Source organism: Nycticebus coucang, chromosome 1 (assembly GCF_027406575.1).
Source record: "Nycticebus coucang isolate mNycCou1 chromosome 1, mNycCou1.pri, whole genome shotgun sequence".
Classification (NCBI taxonomy): Eukaryota; Metazoa; Chordata; class Mammalia; order Primates; family Lorisidae; genus Nycticebus; species Nycticebus coucang.
In genome coordinates, this window is record NC_069780.1 from 112697968 (window position 1) to 112716517 (window position 18550).

Sequence of the window (18550 nt, forward strand, 5' to 3'; positions counted from 1 at the left end):
GTAAATAGAACTGACGATGTTGGGAAGCTCATTTTTCTGTCTTTTTTATTTTGTCCAACCAAACAATAATTTCAATGGAGGAAAAAATTAAAATTATCTCTTTGACAATGTAATGATATCAGTATTTCCTTTATAGAAATTAAACATATTAAAAATCTTAACAGTGACACTCCAGGGGTCAATTGTGCTTTTAGAAAAAATGCCTAAGAAGTTCCCAGGGCTTTGTTTTCAAGATAAATCTTGCCTTTGTAAAGCATTTAGCTTTGTGGGTTTTGCAGTGGCATATAAAAAAGAGTCTGTTTAATACAATTCAGGGTTGACTCATGTTTTCTACTCTCTTCTTTCTCCTCCAGCTCTTTCTCTTTGTTGTCTGGAACTTTGAGCTCTACATGATACCGCTGGTTTTGTTGTTGCTATTGACATGGAACTACTTCTTGATAATATCAGGGAAAGATAACAGGCAACGTGATACAGTAAGTCTGACTTTCTTACTTCTGTGTGGTTTTGTTCTTATTCCTACTACCTCAGACAAGATCGACACTGGATTTGGTTTTACAAACCAGCGATTCTGTCTATAAATATTCAAGTTTAGAGGAAAGGTTTATCAGATCAAAACTCATGACTCTTTGGTCCTAACAGATAGAAAGTATCCACTGTGTCCAATATTACTGGTCTGGTGGAGACTCAAGCAGGAAGTGCATCAGAGAATGAGCTATGATTTTTAATCATAAATGGGTGTTGCTCCAAACGGCTGTTTCTTTTATTCTCCTTGTTTGTTTTTATATCTTAATGAATCCTGAATTCAGACATAATGGCACAAAATTATTAATGATCAAACCAAATGAATGTATTTTATTTACTTAATTCTCGTTCTTTGCCATTAGAAGTGGGTGGGGGTTGATGGCTGTTGGCCTGGGAAAGGTTATAAAGTACCTTAGCTCAGTGGGCACTCCCTGGACAACAGCAAACACCCTTCTATTTCAGGGGGGTACTGGGCCACCAGTTCAAGGATGAAGAGCTCTCATTTAACTTAGGGAAAGTTATACTAAATTCACCTGCCCTCTTTGACATTTCTGAAAGTCTTTTTTTGCCATTTTTGGCCGGGGCTGGGCTTGAACCCACCACCTCTGGCATATGGGGCCAGCACCCTACCCCTATATTAGACAGCTCTCTCTCTCTCTCTTTCTCTGTAATAGAGTTTAAGACAAAACCCAGAAACTGGCTACACTGTAATCACTTTAGCTGCCCCACCATGCTCTGTTCCCTTTGGATGGTCTCAGTCACTGCACCTACAGCGACAAACTTCAGAAAGATTCCCCCAGAAAGGAATGGGGAGCAGGGGGACTTTGCTCCAAACAAGACATCTGCAATTTGATAACTCGATAGACATCTGTTGAAAAGAACTTAAAGGTTTCTCAAACAGAATCTGCTTGGTCTTTATCAGATTATGTAGAGTTTGTGATTTTCTGTTAAGGGTCTCCATTCGATTTATGATCAATACATTTTGGCAACTGCAGTACCCATAATGGTGCAGAATAATTTAATCATCAGTTTGAAATTATTAAATATCATACTTTATTATAAACATGATGGTTACACAGGCATACCTGTGATATAAAAGAACTTCCTTTTAACACGAAGTACAGCGCAAGTAGTAACACAAGAAAATACACTTCTTCAAAATACACTGTGTAACCATCAAAATAAAAGAAAAATCCTGATATACAACCACCAGGTCTATGGCAAAGTTGCCAGCAAGACACCATGTTTACTTCCTGTGATACTGCTGTCTCTCACTACCAGGCGTCCTGAAGGTTGCCCCTAAAGTCGCCATACGCAGGGAAAATGCGAAATTGTAGTTAAGTGTACCTTTATTTATGAAATATCCATTACAGAATTTTATAAAGAGGTGGACAACACATGGAGAATGTTTTATAAATATTTAATAAAATCTTGTAATGGATGTTTTATAAGTAAACTTGCGTCTATCTACAATTTCCCACTTTCCCTATGTATGGAAACTTAGTAACAACCTTTGGACACACTGTAGATTATAAATTCAAGGGAAAGGAATTGCCACTTTGTATTTGCATGTGCTTTGCAAATTAGAGATGTTCAAAACGTTTTTTATAAAATGTAAAAGTATAAGTATTTCAAACCAAACATGAAATTCCTAATAGACATTTTAATGGTTAGGCAGCATCCTTAGACAAAACATTATTAGTATCATTGGCAAGGATTTTATATACATAAAGAGTTATAGACAAAAACCCAGAAGCTAGCTATACTTTAATCACTTTTGCATTATATATATATAAACATAAAATCCTTGCATATATATATATTTCTTTTTAATTTCTCACTGAGAGACAAGACCCAAATCCAGATGTTTTCTTTAAGAAAACAGGACTGTCTCAGACAATTGCTTTTCTGTCCCATTTATTTCAGGGATATTTTATAAAGAGAAGAATATCTACTTTCATTCAATTGCCTTGGTACGAATTTGCAAATAAGATTATTTGCAAATAGGACTGGTACTTTGGTTTTAGCTTTGTAATGCTATGAAAGGACTTATCTTCAACATTTAGTCATTGCTTTGAATATTCTTAGTGAAAATTTCTGAAACTGGAGACTTTGCTTGCTACCTTCTCCAGAATATACCTGCTTTGGCTGGAAAGGTCCACTGTCAGAGAAGAAATTATAATATATGCTGTGTCCTTTTATACTTAAAATTCTCTAAGTCGTTTTATAGCTTATTGAAAAATTGCATACTATATAATTTTTCTACCACCCTTTACAGTTTCCTAAATGTAACTCCAAAATAGTATTCACCCAATCTTTTCCCTTTAGGCACATCTCTCACATTCAACACAAACAACATTGTCTTCCCAGAACAGCCCTCTGTGACACACTGTAGTCTACTCTCATGGAAGGCCGGCTGCCCTTCATAATTCCCAGTAATCGCCTTTCATTGCCCAGAACACACATATCCACATAGTCTGTTCTTTCCAGGCACCAGAGCAGCAATCACAACCTCTCATTCAGCTTCTTATTCACTGGCTCAGTTGAGACCTTACGTAACTCTTAAATCCAATTTGTCTAATTATGTGTTTTCTGGCATACCCAGCTGTGCAGTTGAACTGGTTGGTCTTTTTGAAAAGAAACCTGGATTATAATTTGCTGTTACAGAGCACACACACACACACACACATCCACATACATATATGCAAATTAAGGGGGAGTGTTTGCAGAGATGCCATGCTGTGCCCAAGTGACTCTCCAGGGCAGTGTGTAGCACAAGAGGAATGATATTTTACCCTAAGTCCTTATCGATATCCCCGAAACACTGACAAATCTTCAACATGTGTGAAAACTTTACAAGGCCTCTGAGATACATTAATCACACCGTTGGCTGATTCCAAACTGGGAAACTTTGTGTTTTAGAAGAGAGAGACAGAAAAAAAGATAATTTTCTGCTATGGGGGTGGCAGGTGGAGGAGGGTGGAAAGACACATCTGTACATTCAACTAACAAAATTCAGTTAGGATGAAAACTATTTAAAAAATCAAAATAACCTTTGGGTCTGTATAGCAAAGACAGAAAACAATATTTCCATGACGCACGAAGTTGAAAAGAAAAGAAACACTGTGAAAGATAAGGAATGCACAGCTGAGTAAAAATCTTGCCTTCAATATACCAGTTGATAGTTGAGATTAATACCAAAATAGGAAAGCATTGCCCATGTGTTTATTGTTTGTTAAGGAGAGTCCGTTCTTAGAGATCACAGGAACTGAAATCATCTGCCTCTTCCCTGTTGTGGCACCTGTTGGAGACAGAGGAGATATAACCCTCAGCAGTGAGATTTGCTGCATTTAATGATCTGAGTCTGTTCAGGACAGGAGAAGTAGTCAGTCACTCCCGAGGCTAAAGCTGTACACTGAGAGGATGTGCAGAGAAAGAGGCCTGGGTGAAAACGACCTTTCACCTCCACGGTTTCCCAACCCAACTTGTTAAAATAAGCAATCTTAGCTCTGAATCTATCCAGACTTGGACTATGATACTAAATTTTCTAGCATGAAAACTGTTAGGTTTTTCTAGGAAAAAAACAAACCAAAACAAAACAAAACAAAAAAACCGTTTGATAGATGCTTCATTCAGAAATGTCCTTGGCATGAAAGTGATCAGAAATAGGCATATCATCCTTCTCTGAGTTGAAGCTGTCACTCCAAAACCTGGGGAAATTCTCCCGGGTGCTGCCTCTGAGGCTTATAATAACTATGCCAATTACAGGGATTGTGGGCAGGAGTTTTTAAGTCAAAGAGAAGATTCCAAGGTGTGGTCTTAGGTTTACAATCTGCTGAACCCTCGTTACCCCCTGGGCATTGTGTGCAGCCCCTTACATTCATCACGCCCTCCAGTCCTCCCACAGGAGAGGGGAGCTGAGCATGTCAGCCCAGCCAGTGTGTGGGGGCCTCCTAGGCCAGCTGCTCCCCTCCACCCCCACCCAACCCCTCCATCTGTGACAAGCCACGCAGACTGCAACACCCCTTCCTCCAGGAGGGGGATCAGGTCCTAGTGAATGAAGGAAATGGTCTGGCCAGGCAACCCAGAGTCTGCTGCCCACTTTGTAAGGATCGTTATTTCTACTTCACAGAGAGGTTAAACAGCATACCCAAAGGCACACAGTTAGAAAGTGCAGAGCCAGTATTAGAACACAGATCAGTCCATCCAACTGGGTACTGCTCACAAGCAGCCAATCACACCTCCTCCGGTGGTTGTGTTTCAGTACATCCCACCTCTTCCTGGGAAATGTCATAGCAGATTTCTCCCACATTACAGAAAAGCCAGCAGCAATCACTCCACCTTGGAGCAGACTTACTGATGGAGAGTGCTCATTTCCCCCACCACCCCCCAGCTGCTCCTGATCTCTCATTCAGAGAAATGGAACAGATAATTGTTAGGCAATTTCTAGGCATCACCTCCTTTTATTCTTTACGATAAGGTAAATGATTCTAAATGGTTTTGGTAGGACTTAGCAGGCTAACTAAGCCCAGACCAGGAGCAGCAGGGAGAGGAGGGAGAACACGCAGCCCCCAGTCACGGCCATCACTGGGCTGGGCAATACCAGGGAGTCCCCTGGGGATAGGGCGGAAAAGGCAGTCGCCATAAATAAAGGGCAAATCAACAGAGGCCAGTCAGTTAAGGTTTAAAGAAACCAATTACGTTAGTCCAGCCGGCTTTGAAGGATCCAGTCAATGGCTGCTGGCAGCTTTGGGTGGCAGGCGAAGCATAAAAGCCAACCCAGCCAGGCTGCCCCAGCAACCCTCTCGGAAGATTTCCTGTCTTCTAATAAACTACAGCTCTATTGCTTCTGCTCGCTTGTGGTCCATGACAAGACCACAAACCTGGCCAGGAGGAGAAAAATCCAGTATCCATTTTATTCCCATTTTCAAATGGGAACATGCATGATCAGAAGAGGCTAGGGAGTGGACTCCACAGAGCAGGTGTGACGTGAGCCCAGCCCTGCTCTGTGCTAAAGCCCTGGGCTCTTCCAGGGTAACACACACGGCAAGCTGTTCCCCCGGGACCACCGTCCAAGTGTCCAGGGCCTTGTAGGAAATCCCAGGTGTCTCCAAATTCCTCTCTGGACTCGGTGCTGGGAATCTGCTCTACCCAGGTGCAGGTCAGGGCCTTCCACCCTCCCAGGTGAGCACAGATGAGTAAATAGTCTGAGGATGCTTCATATCAGTGAACAGAGTTTTTGAATTTCTTTGACGCACAGACTCTTCCACGCAGTGTTTTTTAATTACACTTTAAAAGAACATTCATTTTCACTGTCATGATATTCCTCCCACACAACACTCTCAGTTACCTAATCAATGGTGGCGTTAACACACTGAGGAGTAGGGCAGATCAATGAAATCATTCTCTGACTCAGGATGTGACTATGACACAAATTGACACAAAGTTTGCCTTGCCAAAACACTTTAGTAAATATTGAAATGTTTAGTAGTTCCCCTGAATGACAAAACACGTGACTCGTCTTTTCCCTTTTAGACAAGTACTGAATATTGTTTCTCCTTAGGTCTGTTCCAGTTAGGCCCAGAGCATTTATCTCTAGAAATAAAGCTTGTACGGAGAAAATGACCTTGGTCACCATGAATGCTGTTGATTGAACAATTTGGGAGGGTTCACCAAAGAAACGTCTGATTGTTTGGCCTGAGTTTCTATAAATCAAACACGTTTATTATGTTCACAACTAGTCTCAGTTCCAAAGAAGTCTCTGGTGGATCATTTGGAAACATTGAATACTGAATGAATGTTCCTAACAGGATCTAAAGAGGCTGGACACAGTCAAGCTGAGTGAGGTGAGGACATTGTTACAAAGTACCTCGAATGTACAGTCAGATCCCCTCTCCTTCAATAAGGGTTTTCTTGTTCACTGATAGCAGCATAGACCACAAGTTTCCTGTGTTTGCATCTCGGTACTAAAAAAGACCACATACTCAGTGCTCTCAACAGAAGCAGGGCTGAGTCATACAGCCTGTAAACACGTCTAAAAATGGACCATCACTCTATTCTTCTCCATGCTTATTTCAACAGCAATTTTCTCAGAAGGTCATAAGCCTGCAAAAATCTAAGGAGGACCATGAAAAGAAACAGACTTTTAGCTTTCCAACACAATGACAACATAAGAAGTAGAAATCAGCAGCCAATCAGATGTCAACAGAAAAGTTCATCCGCCGGGACCCCTGCTGGGTAATCACCTCCTATACAGAGTCGGGGTCCCCACAGAGTCAGGGTCCCCACATCATCAGGCTCTGGCCATGGACCAGCAGGATTTCCACTCATCCCAGTACCTACCACCATCACTGCCACCGCCTCCTCCCTCTCAGCTGATGGTCAGGCTTCTACTTTGCATGTTCTCCTCAAATCTCAGCCCTGCTGCCCGATGCCTCTGCCCCCAGGTTAGAGTGGCCAGATTTAGCAAATAAAAACACAGGTGCCCAATTAAATTGGAAATTTAGATAACAGCAGGACATATTTATACTAAATAATATTCATTATTTATCTGAAATTCCGATTTAACTGGATGTCCTATATTTGTCTGGCAACTTTATCCCAGTGACACCTTGTATTCTTATCTTAAGACCTGTGGGAAGGTGACCCTTCTGAAATAAAGTTCCCAATTGTGTTATTGTGCTAATTTGGGGTTCCTCAACATCTTCAAGTATGGCATAGAAGACCCCTTATAAGCAGACCCCATCTAAACCTTAGCTTCAGCTGTATGTCCCCGTATTCCAGAGAGACTGTTGATGGGCCTTTTGGTTTGCTTTTTTGTCTGGGTTGGAGTCTTGTTTGCTAAGCAATGTTTACTTAGCAAAAGGTGGGAACAGTAGACCAGACGGGTGAGAAACAGAAATGAAACAGACCAGCCATGCTCTTTTGTTCATCGTGCTTCTGGACAACACAGAGAGGTTATGCCATTTTGAAAAGCTCACACAGGACAGCTGGACTGGAACCTAGTTCTCATGGGCTCCCGGGCCTGTGTTCTCTGCCTCTCCTCTGATCCACCCATTCCACAGGCCCAGTGAAGGCACCCCCTTGACACAGCTAGAAAGGAAGAATGCTTCTCCCTTTGGAGAGATGGGGAAACTGAGGCCCACAATCAGACAGTAACCTCAGCAGAGGCAGACACTGTGTGGCCAGAGAAGAGCAGTGCAGGCAGGCTCTCGACTTTAGGAGAGGCAATCCTGCTCCATCAGCTGGAGCACTAGAAATCCTTGCCACAGGTGCCACACATGAAGGATCTGAGGTCCAAGTGTAATGCAGGGTAGGTCTGCAGGCATGGAGGGCTGGTGGAGAATCTGGTTCAGTTGGCAAGCAGCAGCCCTGGTGACCGTCCTGCAGTGCGTCACTCTGGGGTAAGCTCTGGGGCCCCTCCTCCAGCTGTGCCATCCACTGCAAGGGACCTGGCTGGGGTCAGGAGCAGGTTGTCACCCCTGTCACAGGGGTTGAAGTCCCATAGCTGAAAGGGGTTGAAGGAGGGGCCTTTTGCCTGGAGGAAAAGAGGAGCTTTGAAAGATGGTAGGTTGATGGCCTCTGGAGAGGAAGTGTGGGGTGGACCCGGGAACACGGGAGCGTCTAGAGTGGAGTATGTTTGTAGCTTCCCAAATGTCCTGTATGCTCTCTCTATGAGGTCTACTTGTTTCTTAAAAATACATTCACAAATATAAATGTATATTTCTTGCTAATCACAGATACTTTTTCAAAAAAAATTGGACCACATTGAACCTACTGTTAGCCTACCTACTTTTTATCTTCTATAACATAACTAGAGAGAGATTTTAACAATAAAATTTTCTATTACATTGTTTTTAATGGATGCAGATTTTTCCCTATACGAATACTATGTATTTTTTAAACATTGTTTTTAGAAATGTTTGTTTCAAATATTTTTGCCTTATCAGTGAGATAAAGAAAGTCCTAAGCAAATCTTTGGGCACTTTTCTGGTAAAGTCCTTTGGCAAAGCCCTTGAAGAATTTTTGAGTGATACTGTTTACATTTTGAAGATTTTTGATAGCTATGCTAATTTGACACCCCGTAAGGTTTTAACATTTTATACATTCGTGCCTGGGTAAGCACTGATTATCAGTTCTTCTGGAAAGCCATGTGTATACTTATATCAGGCCTGGCATGAATTATCTGCCACTCAGAAGTATCTCATCACCGTTGGCTGTGTGGTTGTTGGAGACGTAGCCCACTTGGTCCTCATGGCCCAGCACACTTCATGGTGCTGACCATAATAGACCTGATGGCCAACACCAGTGTGGAGTTAGTAAGTTCACCTTTCACACTGTTTTCTTTAAACTAGCCAAGAAGTGATTCCCGTGGATGTTACTAAAGGCCTGAACCCTCGGGTCCTCCCTTTCTCTTCCCTGCCCGACCTGCTCATGCAGCTCTGTGCCACTTCCAGATTCCCCTTGGTCTCTTGCAGGGACCCCTAACCTCTCCGGGACCAGGAAGTAATAAATGTCTTCTGTTTTATGCATCTGGGGCTCACCTTCTCAGTGTGTCCCTCTGACCAACACACCAGAACCTGACTTTCCCTGGTCAGTGCTCTCCTAGTAAATGTCTATCTCAGCTTATGGTCACTTTCAAGAGGACCTCAAGACCAAATTAGAAATAAACTATACTAATATAAGTCATAGCACCCTTACTATAAGAATTGGCTCACTTTGGTCTTCTTCAAGCCAGCCTGTGATTATTCTAATTGTATCTTCCATTTGTGCATCTAATCCAGCTCAGAGCAAAATGTCTCATATAGCAGCGTCACAGTTGCCCAAAAAACTAGATGAAGGAATCGGTATTTTAGTCAGGCCGGGTGCAGTGGCTCACACCTGTAATCCTAGCACTCTGCGACGCTGAGGTGGGTGGATGGCCCAAGCTCAGGAGTTTGAGACCAGCCTGAGCAAAAGCAAAACCCTATCTCTTTTAAAAGTAGATAAACATGCCTCCCTCAGGACAGTCTGTGGTCTAGTGAGGGAGCCAAACCACTGAATGAAATACATGAATATAATGGGTGAAGTGACAGAGATCTGTTTCCGGCATATGATGTGTGGAACATGCAGACAGAAGGCAAGTAGATCTTCCCAGGTGTGTGTGTGTGTGTGTGAGTGTGCGCACACACGCGCTGAGTATGTAAAGAGGGGCCAAACCGCTCCCTACAGCAATTGTTCTTCACTCCGAGTCTGTCCCTTCCACTTAGTAACTCCACATGAGCCTTTAAAGCGTCTTGAGTTTGTTGGCTGTCCTCTTACTCAATTCTCAAACTGCAGTTGAGCTTAAAATTGGAAAGATAAAATTGTACACTAGTGGAAGCTGAGTATCGCCCGTATGTGACATGTCAGTTCATAAGAGAAAGGCGTAAGGAAAACTCTTCTACTTTCAAGTCCGTTTACTAAAGCTCCGCTTCCCTGGAAGGCACACTTCGTGCTCGAGATCTGTTAGGATTCAGATGCAAAGTTGAAAGTTAGTGGCAGTAGCCAGCATGTTTACAGTTACTCCCATATTTTAGCCCCTACTATCTCCCTGAATTCTCCCCACCTGTTGTGATCCTCCACCTCTAATCAGGAGAATATAATGAGCCAAAGAGGTTCTGTTAGTGCTTACCAAGGTGTTCTCTCCTGAAACCCAGCTCCTTTCTTAGTAAACTTTGAGGGAAGAAAACCTGAAGGTCTTGCACCAGCAAATAGCTGCATTTGCTCACAGGTGACCCCTGAAGCCCCAGAGAGTCATTGAAAAACCAACTCTGTGAGCTCCCTCAAAGCCTCCCACAGAGCCAAAGAATTCACCTTTTGATGGTTCTTCAAAATGCCCAACTGAGTATCTACCCCTGTGTAAGCTAGAAGTTTTATCATTTCTGCTCTCCTTCCAAATCTCTACCCCTACCAAGTTGTCAATTCTGTAATTGGGATAAAGACTTGGACAGCAGAGTGAAGGACACCACCAGTCTGGTGTCAGGTGGGGGTGCCGTCCTACCTGTCTCTGGTGATTCCTGTCCCCCCACCAGTCTGGTGTCAGGTGGGGGTGCCGTCCTACCTGTCTCTGGTGATTCCTGTCCCCCCCCCCCAGTCTGGTGTCAGGTGGGGGTGCCGTCCTACCTGTCTCTGGTGATTCCCGTTCCCCCCCCCAGTCTGGTGTCAGGTGGGGGTGCCGTCCTACCTGTCTCTGGTGATTCCCGTCCCCCCCAGTCTGGTGTCAGGTAGGGGTGCCGTCCTACCTGTCTCTGGTGATTCCCGTCCCCACCCCCAGTCTAGTGTCAGGTGGGGGTGCCGTCCTACCTGTCTCTGGTGATTCCCGTCCCCCCCCCCAGTCTGGTGTCAGGTGAGGGTGCCATCCTACCTGTCTCTGGTGATTCCCGTACCCCCCCCCAGTCTGGTGTCAGGTGGGGGTGCCGTCCTACCTGTCTCTGGTGATTCCCGTACCCCCCCCCAGTCTGCTGTCAGGTGGGGGTGCCGTCCTACCTGTCTCTGGTGATTCCTGTCCCTCACCCAGTCTGGTGTCAGGTGAGGGTGCCGTCCTACCTGTCTCTGGTGATTCCTGTCCCCCTCCCAGTCTGGTGTCAGGTGGGGGTGCCGTCCTACCTGTCTCTGGTGGTTCCTGTCCCCCCCCAGTCTGGTGTCAGGTGGGGGTGCCGTCCTACCTGTCTCTGGTGATTCCTGTCCCCCCCCCAGTCTAGTGTCAGGTGGGGGTGCCATCCTACCTGTCTCTGGTGATTCCCGTCCCCCACCGAGTCTGGTGTCAGGTGGGGGTGCCGTCCTACCTGTCTCTGGTGATTCCTGTCCCTCACCCAGTCTGGTGTCAGGTGGGGGTGCCGTCCTACCTATCTCTGGTGATTCCTGTCCACACCCCAGTCTGGTATCAGGTGGGGGTGCTGTCCTACCTGTCTCTGGTGATTCCAGTTTGCCCCAGTCTGGTATCAGGTGGGGGTGCCGTCCTACCTGTCTCTGGTGATTCCTGTCCCCTCCCAGTCTGGTGTCAGGTGGGGGTGCCGTCCTACCTGTCTCTGGTGATTCCTGTCCCCCCCCCAGTCTGGTGTCAGGTGGGGGTGCCGTCCTACCTGTCTCTGGTGATTCCTGTCCCCCCCCCCAGTGTGGTATCAGGTGGGGGTGCCATTCTGCCTGTCTCTGGTGATTCCTGTCCCCACCCCAGTCTGGTGTCAGGTGGGGGTGCCGTCCTACCTGTCTCTGGTGATTCCTGTCCCCCCCCCAGTCTGGTGTCAGGTGGGGGTGCCGTCCTACCTGTCTCTGGTGATTCCTGTCCCCCCCCCAGTCTGGTGTCAGGTGGGGGTGCCGTCCTACCTGTCTCTGGTGATTCCTGTCCCCCCCCCAGTGTGGTATCAGGTGGGGGTGCCATTCTGCCTGTCTCTGGTGATTCCTGTCCCCACCCCAGTCTGGTATCAGGTGGGGGTATGTCCTACCTGTCTCTGGTGATTCTTGTCCCCCTCCCAGTCTGGTGTCAGGTGGGGGTGCCGTCCTACCTGTCTGTGGTGATTCCTGTCCCCACCCCAGTCTGGTGTCAGGTGGGGGTGCCATCCTACCTGTCTCTGGTGATTCCTGTCCCCCCCCCAGTCTGGTGTCAGGTGGGGGTGCCGTCCTACCTGTCTCTGGTGATTCCTGTCCCCCCCCCAGTCTGGTGTCAGGTGGGGGTGCCGTCCTACCTGTCTCTGGTGATTCCTGTCCCCCCCCCAGTCTGGTGTCAGGTGGGGTGCCGTCCTACCTGTCTCTGGTGATTCCAGTTTGCCGCAGTCTGGTGTCAGGTGGGGGTGCCGTCCTACCTGTCTCTGGTGATTCCTGTCCCCCCCCCAGTCTGGTGTCAGGTGGGGGTGCCGTCCTACCTGTCTCTAGTGATTCCTGTCCCCCCCCCCCAGTGTGGTATCAGGTGGGGGTGCCATTCTGCCTGTCTCTGGTGATTCCTGTCCCCACCCCAGTCTGGTGTCAGGTGGGGGTGCCGTCCTACCTGTCTCTGGTGATTCCTGTCCCCCCCCTCAGTCTGGTGTCAGGTGGGGGTGCCGTCCTACCTGTCTCTGGTGATTCCTGTCCCCCCCCCCAGTCTGGTGTCAGGTGGGGGTGCCGTCCTACCTGTCTCTGGTGATTCCTGTCCCCCCCCCAGTCTGGTGTCAGGTCGGGGTGCCGTCCTACCTGTCTCTGGTGATTCCTGTCTCCATCCCAGTCTGGTATCAGGTGGGGGTGCCGTCCTACCTGTCTCTGGTGATTCCTGTCCCCCCCCAGTCTGGTGTCAGGTGGGGGTGCCGTCCTACCTGTCTCTGGTGATTCTCCCCCCCGTCTGGTGTCAGGTGGGGGTTCCGTCCTACCTGTCTCTGGTGATTCTCCCCCCCGTCTGGTGTCAGGTGGGGGTTCCGTCCTACCTGTCTCTGGTGATTCTCCCCCCCGTCTGGTGTCAGGTGGGGGTTCCGTCCTACCTGTCTCTGGTGATTCTCCCCCCCGTCTGGTGTCAGGTGGGGGTGCCATCCTACCTGTCTCTGGTGTTCTCCCCCCCGTCTGGTGTCAGGTGGGTTGCCATCCTACCTGTCTCTGGTGATTCCTGTCCCTTCTAAATAGTTTTGCCTTCTCCTCTTGGGAGATAGCCAAACTCTTAGAAACTATATGGTGAAGGAGGTGGGACATGGGGCTGGTGGCTGACTTGTGACCTTGCAATTGGTTTACTTTGCTTATCTTGATAATTATGCTCTGTGTGGGACATGGTGTTGAAAGAGTATTTCACACAATGTTTGTGGAGCACTTACTGGTTCAGAAAGCTGACAAGAAATTACAAGACATCAGTTAACAAACTATAAGTGGCAACTAAATGATACATCTTTATTTGTCTGTGGAAACTGTTAAAACTCACAACTATTTTGGGGAGGCCAATAGTTCAGAATATTCTTTTTTAAGCATTATCTTAGATACATTTGTCAACATCATACTACTTTAAGGTCTTTCTACCATCGTGTACATATTAATAGAACTGGAATAATATGCTTCAGTGATCAAACACCTCCTAGGACATTTTCTATCATTTGTTACTGAATTTACTTCATCATACAAAAAAAAAAAAGAAGAAGAATTATACCCTATCATTTTTTTCAAACATAACTCAGTTTCTGGTTGCATTGCTTTAAACAAGAAAAAGTCAGGTCACCTAAACAAAGCTCCCAAATAAGTTATAGTCCCATAGAAAACAATAAAAATATCTTATAAATAATTGTTACCACAATTGGCAGAGGTTAACAGCCCAAAATGAAATTACAAAGACCTGGAATTAAATTTCAAATTTTCTACATGTTTGTTATCCAAATTAATTCATTCCCTATGCCTCAATTTTTCCACCAGTAATGTGGGGATAGTAATTATCCACTGGGGTCTTCTGAGGATTTAAGAGACAACATAATGTGTTGAGCATATAGTAAGTGCTCAGTAAATGACAGCTGAACACCTGACCACCTACAAAACAGGGCAAGCCAGGGTGAGCACAATGGGGGTTTAGACATTATCTGAGTCACTACCTCTCTTCAGTTCCCTTGTAAGTCCTATTGAAGTGGGTGGTTTCCCCTGGCTATTATTCATTCTTCTTGGTTTTAGGCTTGTAGACAAAGACGGTGGCATTGTCACAGTAAGATTTCCTATGTCTGTAGTCCCCTCACTATGCTTATGGACATCTCATAAAAGCATATGAAGAAATCTGAGCAAAAGCAATCTTCAACAGATTAAAGCTTATTGACGACTGGAATTTATAGTAATGCTCTAATTATATGCCATTTTAAGGCCATAACCATAGATAGTTGAAAGAATAATCTTTCATGATTATTATAATCCACCAAGCACAGTGTATAAAGACAAAGGCAAGCAGCGCTGTCAGCAAAGAACAGGGCATTTCACAAAAACCATCATTGTGTCTAAAAGGAAAATACACCTTTCTAACAGGCTTGTTCAGGACGTTGGGCAACAGGAGAGGAAAGGTAACCTCACACCAGCACACCAGGCCTGGAGACAGGGACTCATTTTAATAAATCAGAATGGAACATGAAAATGTCAACTTAATCAAGCATTTAAATTTTATTAATCAAGCCTAATTTTTATGAGTGCAAATAATCACTGAAGCTGGACAAATTTGTTCTCGATTGCATCAGAAACATAATTTTAATATTTAATGGACTGATGAATTTAAATGGAGAATTATCTTCATGAAACATGCTCTTCATAATTTGCCATTGAATGAGAAATAAAAAAAATCAACATAAATCTTACATAAAGGTTATTTAACTAAATGTTGGCACTATAAATATTATAAATGCATGATAACACTAATTTAGCAATCACACATACACTACATAAAGCAGAAATGAGAAGTAGACCAGGCAGCTTTCCTAGAATGGGGAGCCCTGTGCTATATTGTGGGAAGCTCGTGATATAACGGCTTGGAGGTTTTGTGTGAGGTTTCGTGAACATTCTTTTCATTCAGGCTTTTATGCTACAATTCATCACTCACCACAGACATTCTTTTCAGTCCAAATGTAGGTCTAAACCCACTAGGACTTTCTTTTGTGAGGTGATTATATAAAAAGATAAAAAATTATTATTTATAGAAAAGGGATATAAGAAAAGAACTGGTTTTCTGACTATATGATTTTTTGACATTCAAAACATGCTCCATTTTTGAAGTTAAATTTTCTGACATAATGTTCTCAGGCCTTAAAATATTCCAGGTAAAAGAAAAAGAAAAAGAGAACCCAAATTAGTGTCAGAATATTTTTCTCTGCAAATGTACACCCATTCCACTCATCCTCTCCATTATCCACAGCAAACATACTGCTTAAAATAGGGAGCTGCTGTGAATTTTTATAAAATGTGATCAAACCAAATGATAGATCAGTATGGTCCAAAAGTTTCTAACATTAATCTCCAAGATAAACCTTTTGAAGGGCTTTTTTTTTATTTTCAAATTCTATTCTTTAAAGGTTTTTAATGTTCTAGAAGTGTAGTATTTGCTGTGATACATATGCTGAACTATGCATTTACCTGAAAAAGGACTTACCTATTGTGGCTTTCATGATAGGAAAAGATGACAGGACATGGTACGCACAAAAGGCCACACAAGCTCTCTTTTCTTTCTTAATAGAAAATATTTTAAATAGATAATGTGGACCTTTCATTAGACACCTAAAAATAAAAATTTCTAAGGTTTTTTTACAAAAATTGAAACATTTAAAATTGTGCCTCTCGTTAGAAAGTTGTGGTTCTGGAATAGAAATTTGGCTCAAAATATAGAGACTTAAGTGTATAATTTTCATTTGTATTTGACCTTTGTTTGTTATTGATATATAAAAATAGGTCAAGGTGCAGTGGCTCCCACCTGTAATCCCAACACTTTGGGAGGTTGAGGTGGAAAATTGCTTGAGGCCAGGAAGGAGTTCAAGGCTGCAGTGAACTACGGTCACGCCACTGCATTCTGGCCTGGGTGACAGAGCATGACTCCGTCTCTAAAAAATAGGTATATGTATATGTGTATACACATATATATTTTAGCTTTGTCTCTAAAACATACATATTATATGTAAAAATATTTTGCTTTGAAAACATTACATTTTATAAAATAAATGAGTGGTGGTCTAGCTATCTTTCAATCTTACTTGTGAAGCACATTAAACAATTTAATTGTGGGAAGCATTTTGTGTATTTTTTTAACCTGACAAATAAAATAGTTTCAAGAAAGCATTATTATTTTAAAAACACGTTCTGGGTTAATAGTTGAACTATTTTTTCCTGCTCAGTTGAATTGCAAATTAATGCACTATCCTAAAGATACCAAGATTAGAATTTTCCTGCAAGCAAAAAATACAATACATTGTAAAGCCTTTAGATGGAGACATAGTTCAGATAAACACTAGAATTCTGATCACAGTGCTTTGTGTAAGTGTAAGAGTGAACATTTAAGACACTGAGAAGGAAATATGAAAAGAAATTCATTTAAGATGCTTGTACTGATCGTGGAATTTATGTTAGTTATTGTTTAGCCTTTCTTAATGGAAGGCTTTTTCTGCATATTAAGCTGACACTTAAGAAAATAAGGGTTACACACTCTTGTCCAGTAAAGCAAATTTACTGTCTTTGCACCTTACAGCGAAGTGTATTACACTGCAAATAAGGATGCTGTTGTTGCTGTGCAGAGTACAGGCTTATGTAATCAGTAGCATGCATCAGAAGTCATCTGATAGCCACATTAAAGCCACATTCCCTATTAAGAATCAGACTAAATTACAATGTGGCACTTTTCAGGATGAGCCAAGGAAATGCATTCTGCAAGAAGAAATAATTGTATCTGAGCGTCTCTGTAAAAATCAGGGAGTCTTTTAGCTGTAAGTACTCAGGCTTTTCTTTTTCGTCTGCCTTCTTTTGTATTGCAGTAGATTCAGCCTCACTGGCAAGCCTATCACACACTAATTATTATTACATCTAGTGGTTCAGTATCTTGATGACTGCTGTAGCTGAAATACTCCAAGGTCAAATCCTTAATAGCGTGAATCAAACTAAGCAGCCATCACACATGCGGTTGCTTTCAAGATATACTGGGTGAAGCATATCCTGGACCTGTTTGAGTCTTATTCTTATAAACATGGAATGTGTTATATAGATGCAGTTTAATTGTGTCATTTATTTTGCAAAAGTTCTTTCTCTAAAATCTTGTAAGAAGCAGTTGTCCTATTATAAAAACGTCTGCACAAACACTCATCTGTAGATCTCATTGACCCCCAAATCTTCAGCCTAACCTCAGGTTCTTTCAAGTGATCTGAAGTCATTTGAGTGGTTCTACACATCTTGCCAATCCACAGGCATTCTATGAATTCATGTTAAGCCTGCACTCGTGACAAGTCCATTGGCATGCGATATAAAAATGAACTTCAGACCATGTGGAAGAATACCGCTCTGCCCAAATCCTTCTATATCTTTAGGGTGGAAATAGGCGTTTAGTTTGTAATGTATCCAAATATAAGCATCTGTACACATTTGGATGTTCTATGAATGTGAAGCTAAATGTGAAAGTTCTTTCTTTCCTGTCAAATTTCTTTAATATTTTAACATCGCAGTTGCACATCTGGACAGCAGTGATTTCTTCTTTACATGAGTTGTATTTTATAGACCACGTTTGAGTAAAATAATTTGAACTATGCAACTCTTCACTCTGAACATAGCAAAACGTCCATTTAATTCAAAGATTATTTCCAAAGAAAAGAAGTAAATACACGGATGAAACTGGACTGTGTCAGCATTGGCTTTCAAGAGGCTCTGGCTTCACAGTTCTCAGTATTTATTTTACAATGGTAACAAAACCAAGATTCTTTTTGTTCAGAGAGATTTAAATAAGTGAAAAGACTTTCTTCCTGGGAAAATTATAACACGAAGTATTTCAAGAGTGAGCCATGGGCTCTTGAACCCCTGTTGCCACTTAAAACATGGACCCTAATTGGTGTTGAAAGCAGTATTAGCACCCACCATCCCGTGGTGACTGTAATGACGATGTCCACCTGAAGCCGCTTTTCCTTGTTCAAGGTCTTCCTGTCACTGCGTCCTTCTGGTCACCTCCCTTTTATATCATCTAGTGCAGGGGTCCTCAAACTGCGGCCCGCAGGCCACATGAGGCGGTGTGAATTGTATTTGTTCCCGTTTTGTTTTTTTACTTCAAAAGAAGATATGTGCAGTGTGCATAGGAATTTGTTCATAGTTGTTTTTTTTTAAACTATAGTCCAGCCCGCCAATGGTCTGAGGGACAGTGAATTGGCCCCCTGTTTAAAAAGTTTGAGGACGCCTGATAGTGGAATAATTCCAAACATGCTGTCTTGTTTTTTATTCTGATACCAATGTCATTATTAACATTTTTAGTCTAATAATGTTCTGCTTCCTTGCAAATCGCAAAATGTTTTGTTTGTATGGGATTACAATTCAAAGTCTGATAATATTAAAAGAGCCCCCTACAACCATATGAGATCTG

At 43.4% G+C, this 18550-nt stretch overlaps 1 protein-coding gene across 11 annotated transcripts in view; it reads left to right on the top strand.

Annotated features, from left to right (window-relative positions):
- Positions 1-18550, top strand: part of MCTP1 (multiple C2 and transmembrane domain containing 1) — a 621784-nt gene that overhangs the window by 501341 nt on the left and 101893 nt on the right. For 8 of the 11 annotated variants that reach the window (XM_053586428.1, XM_053586444.1, XM_053586464.1 and 5 more), the window contains one exon: positions 354-473. The exons of the other annotated variants lie outside the window; for them this stretch is intronic. In XM_053586428.1, the coding sequence (XP_053442403.1) occupies positions 354-473 (120 nt within the window). The remainder of the gene's footprint in view (positions 1-353; positions 474-18550) is intronic. 11 annotated transcript variants of the gene reach the window in all.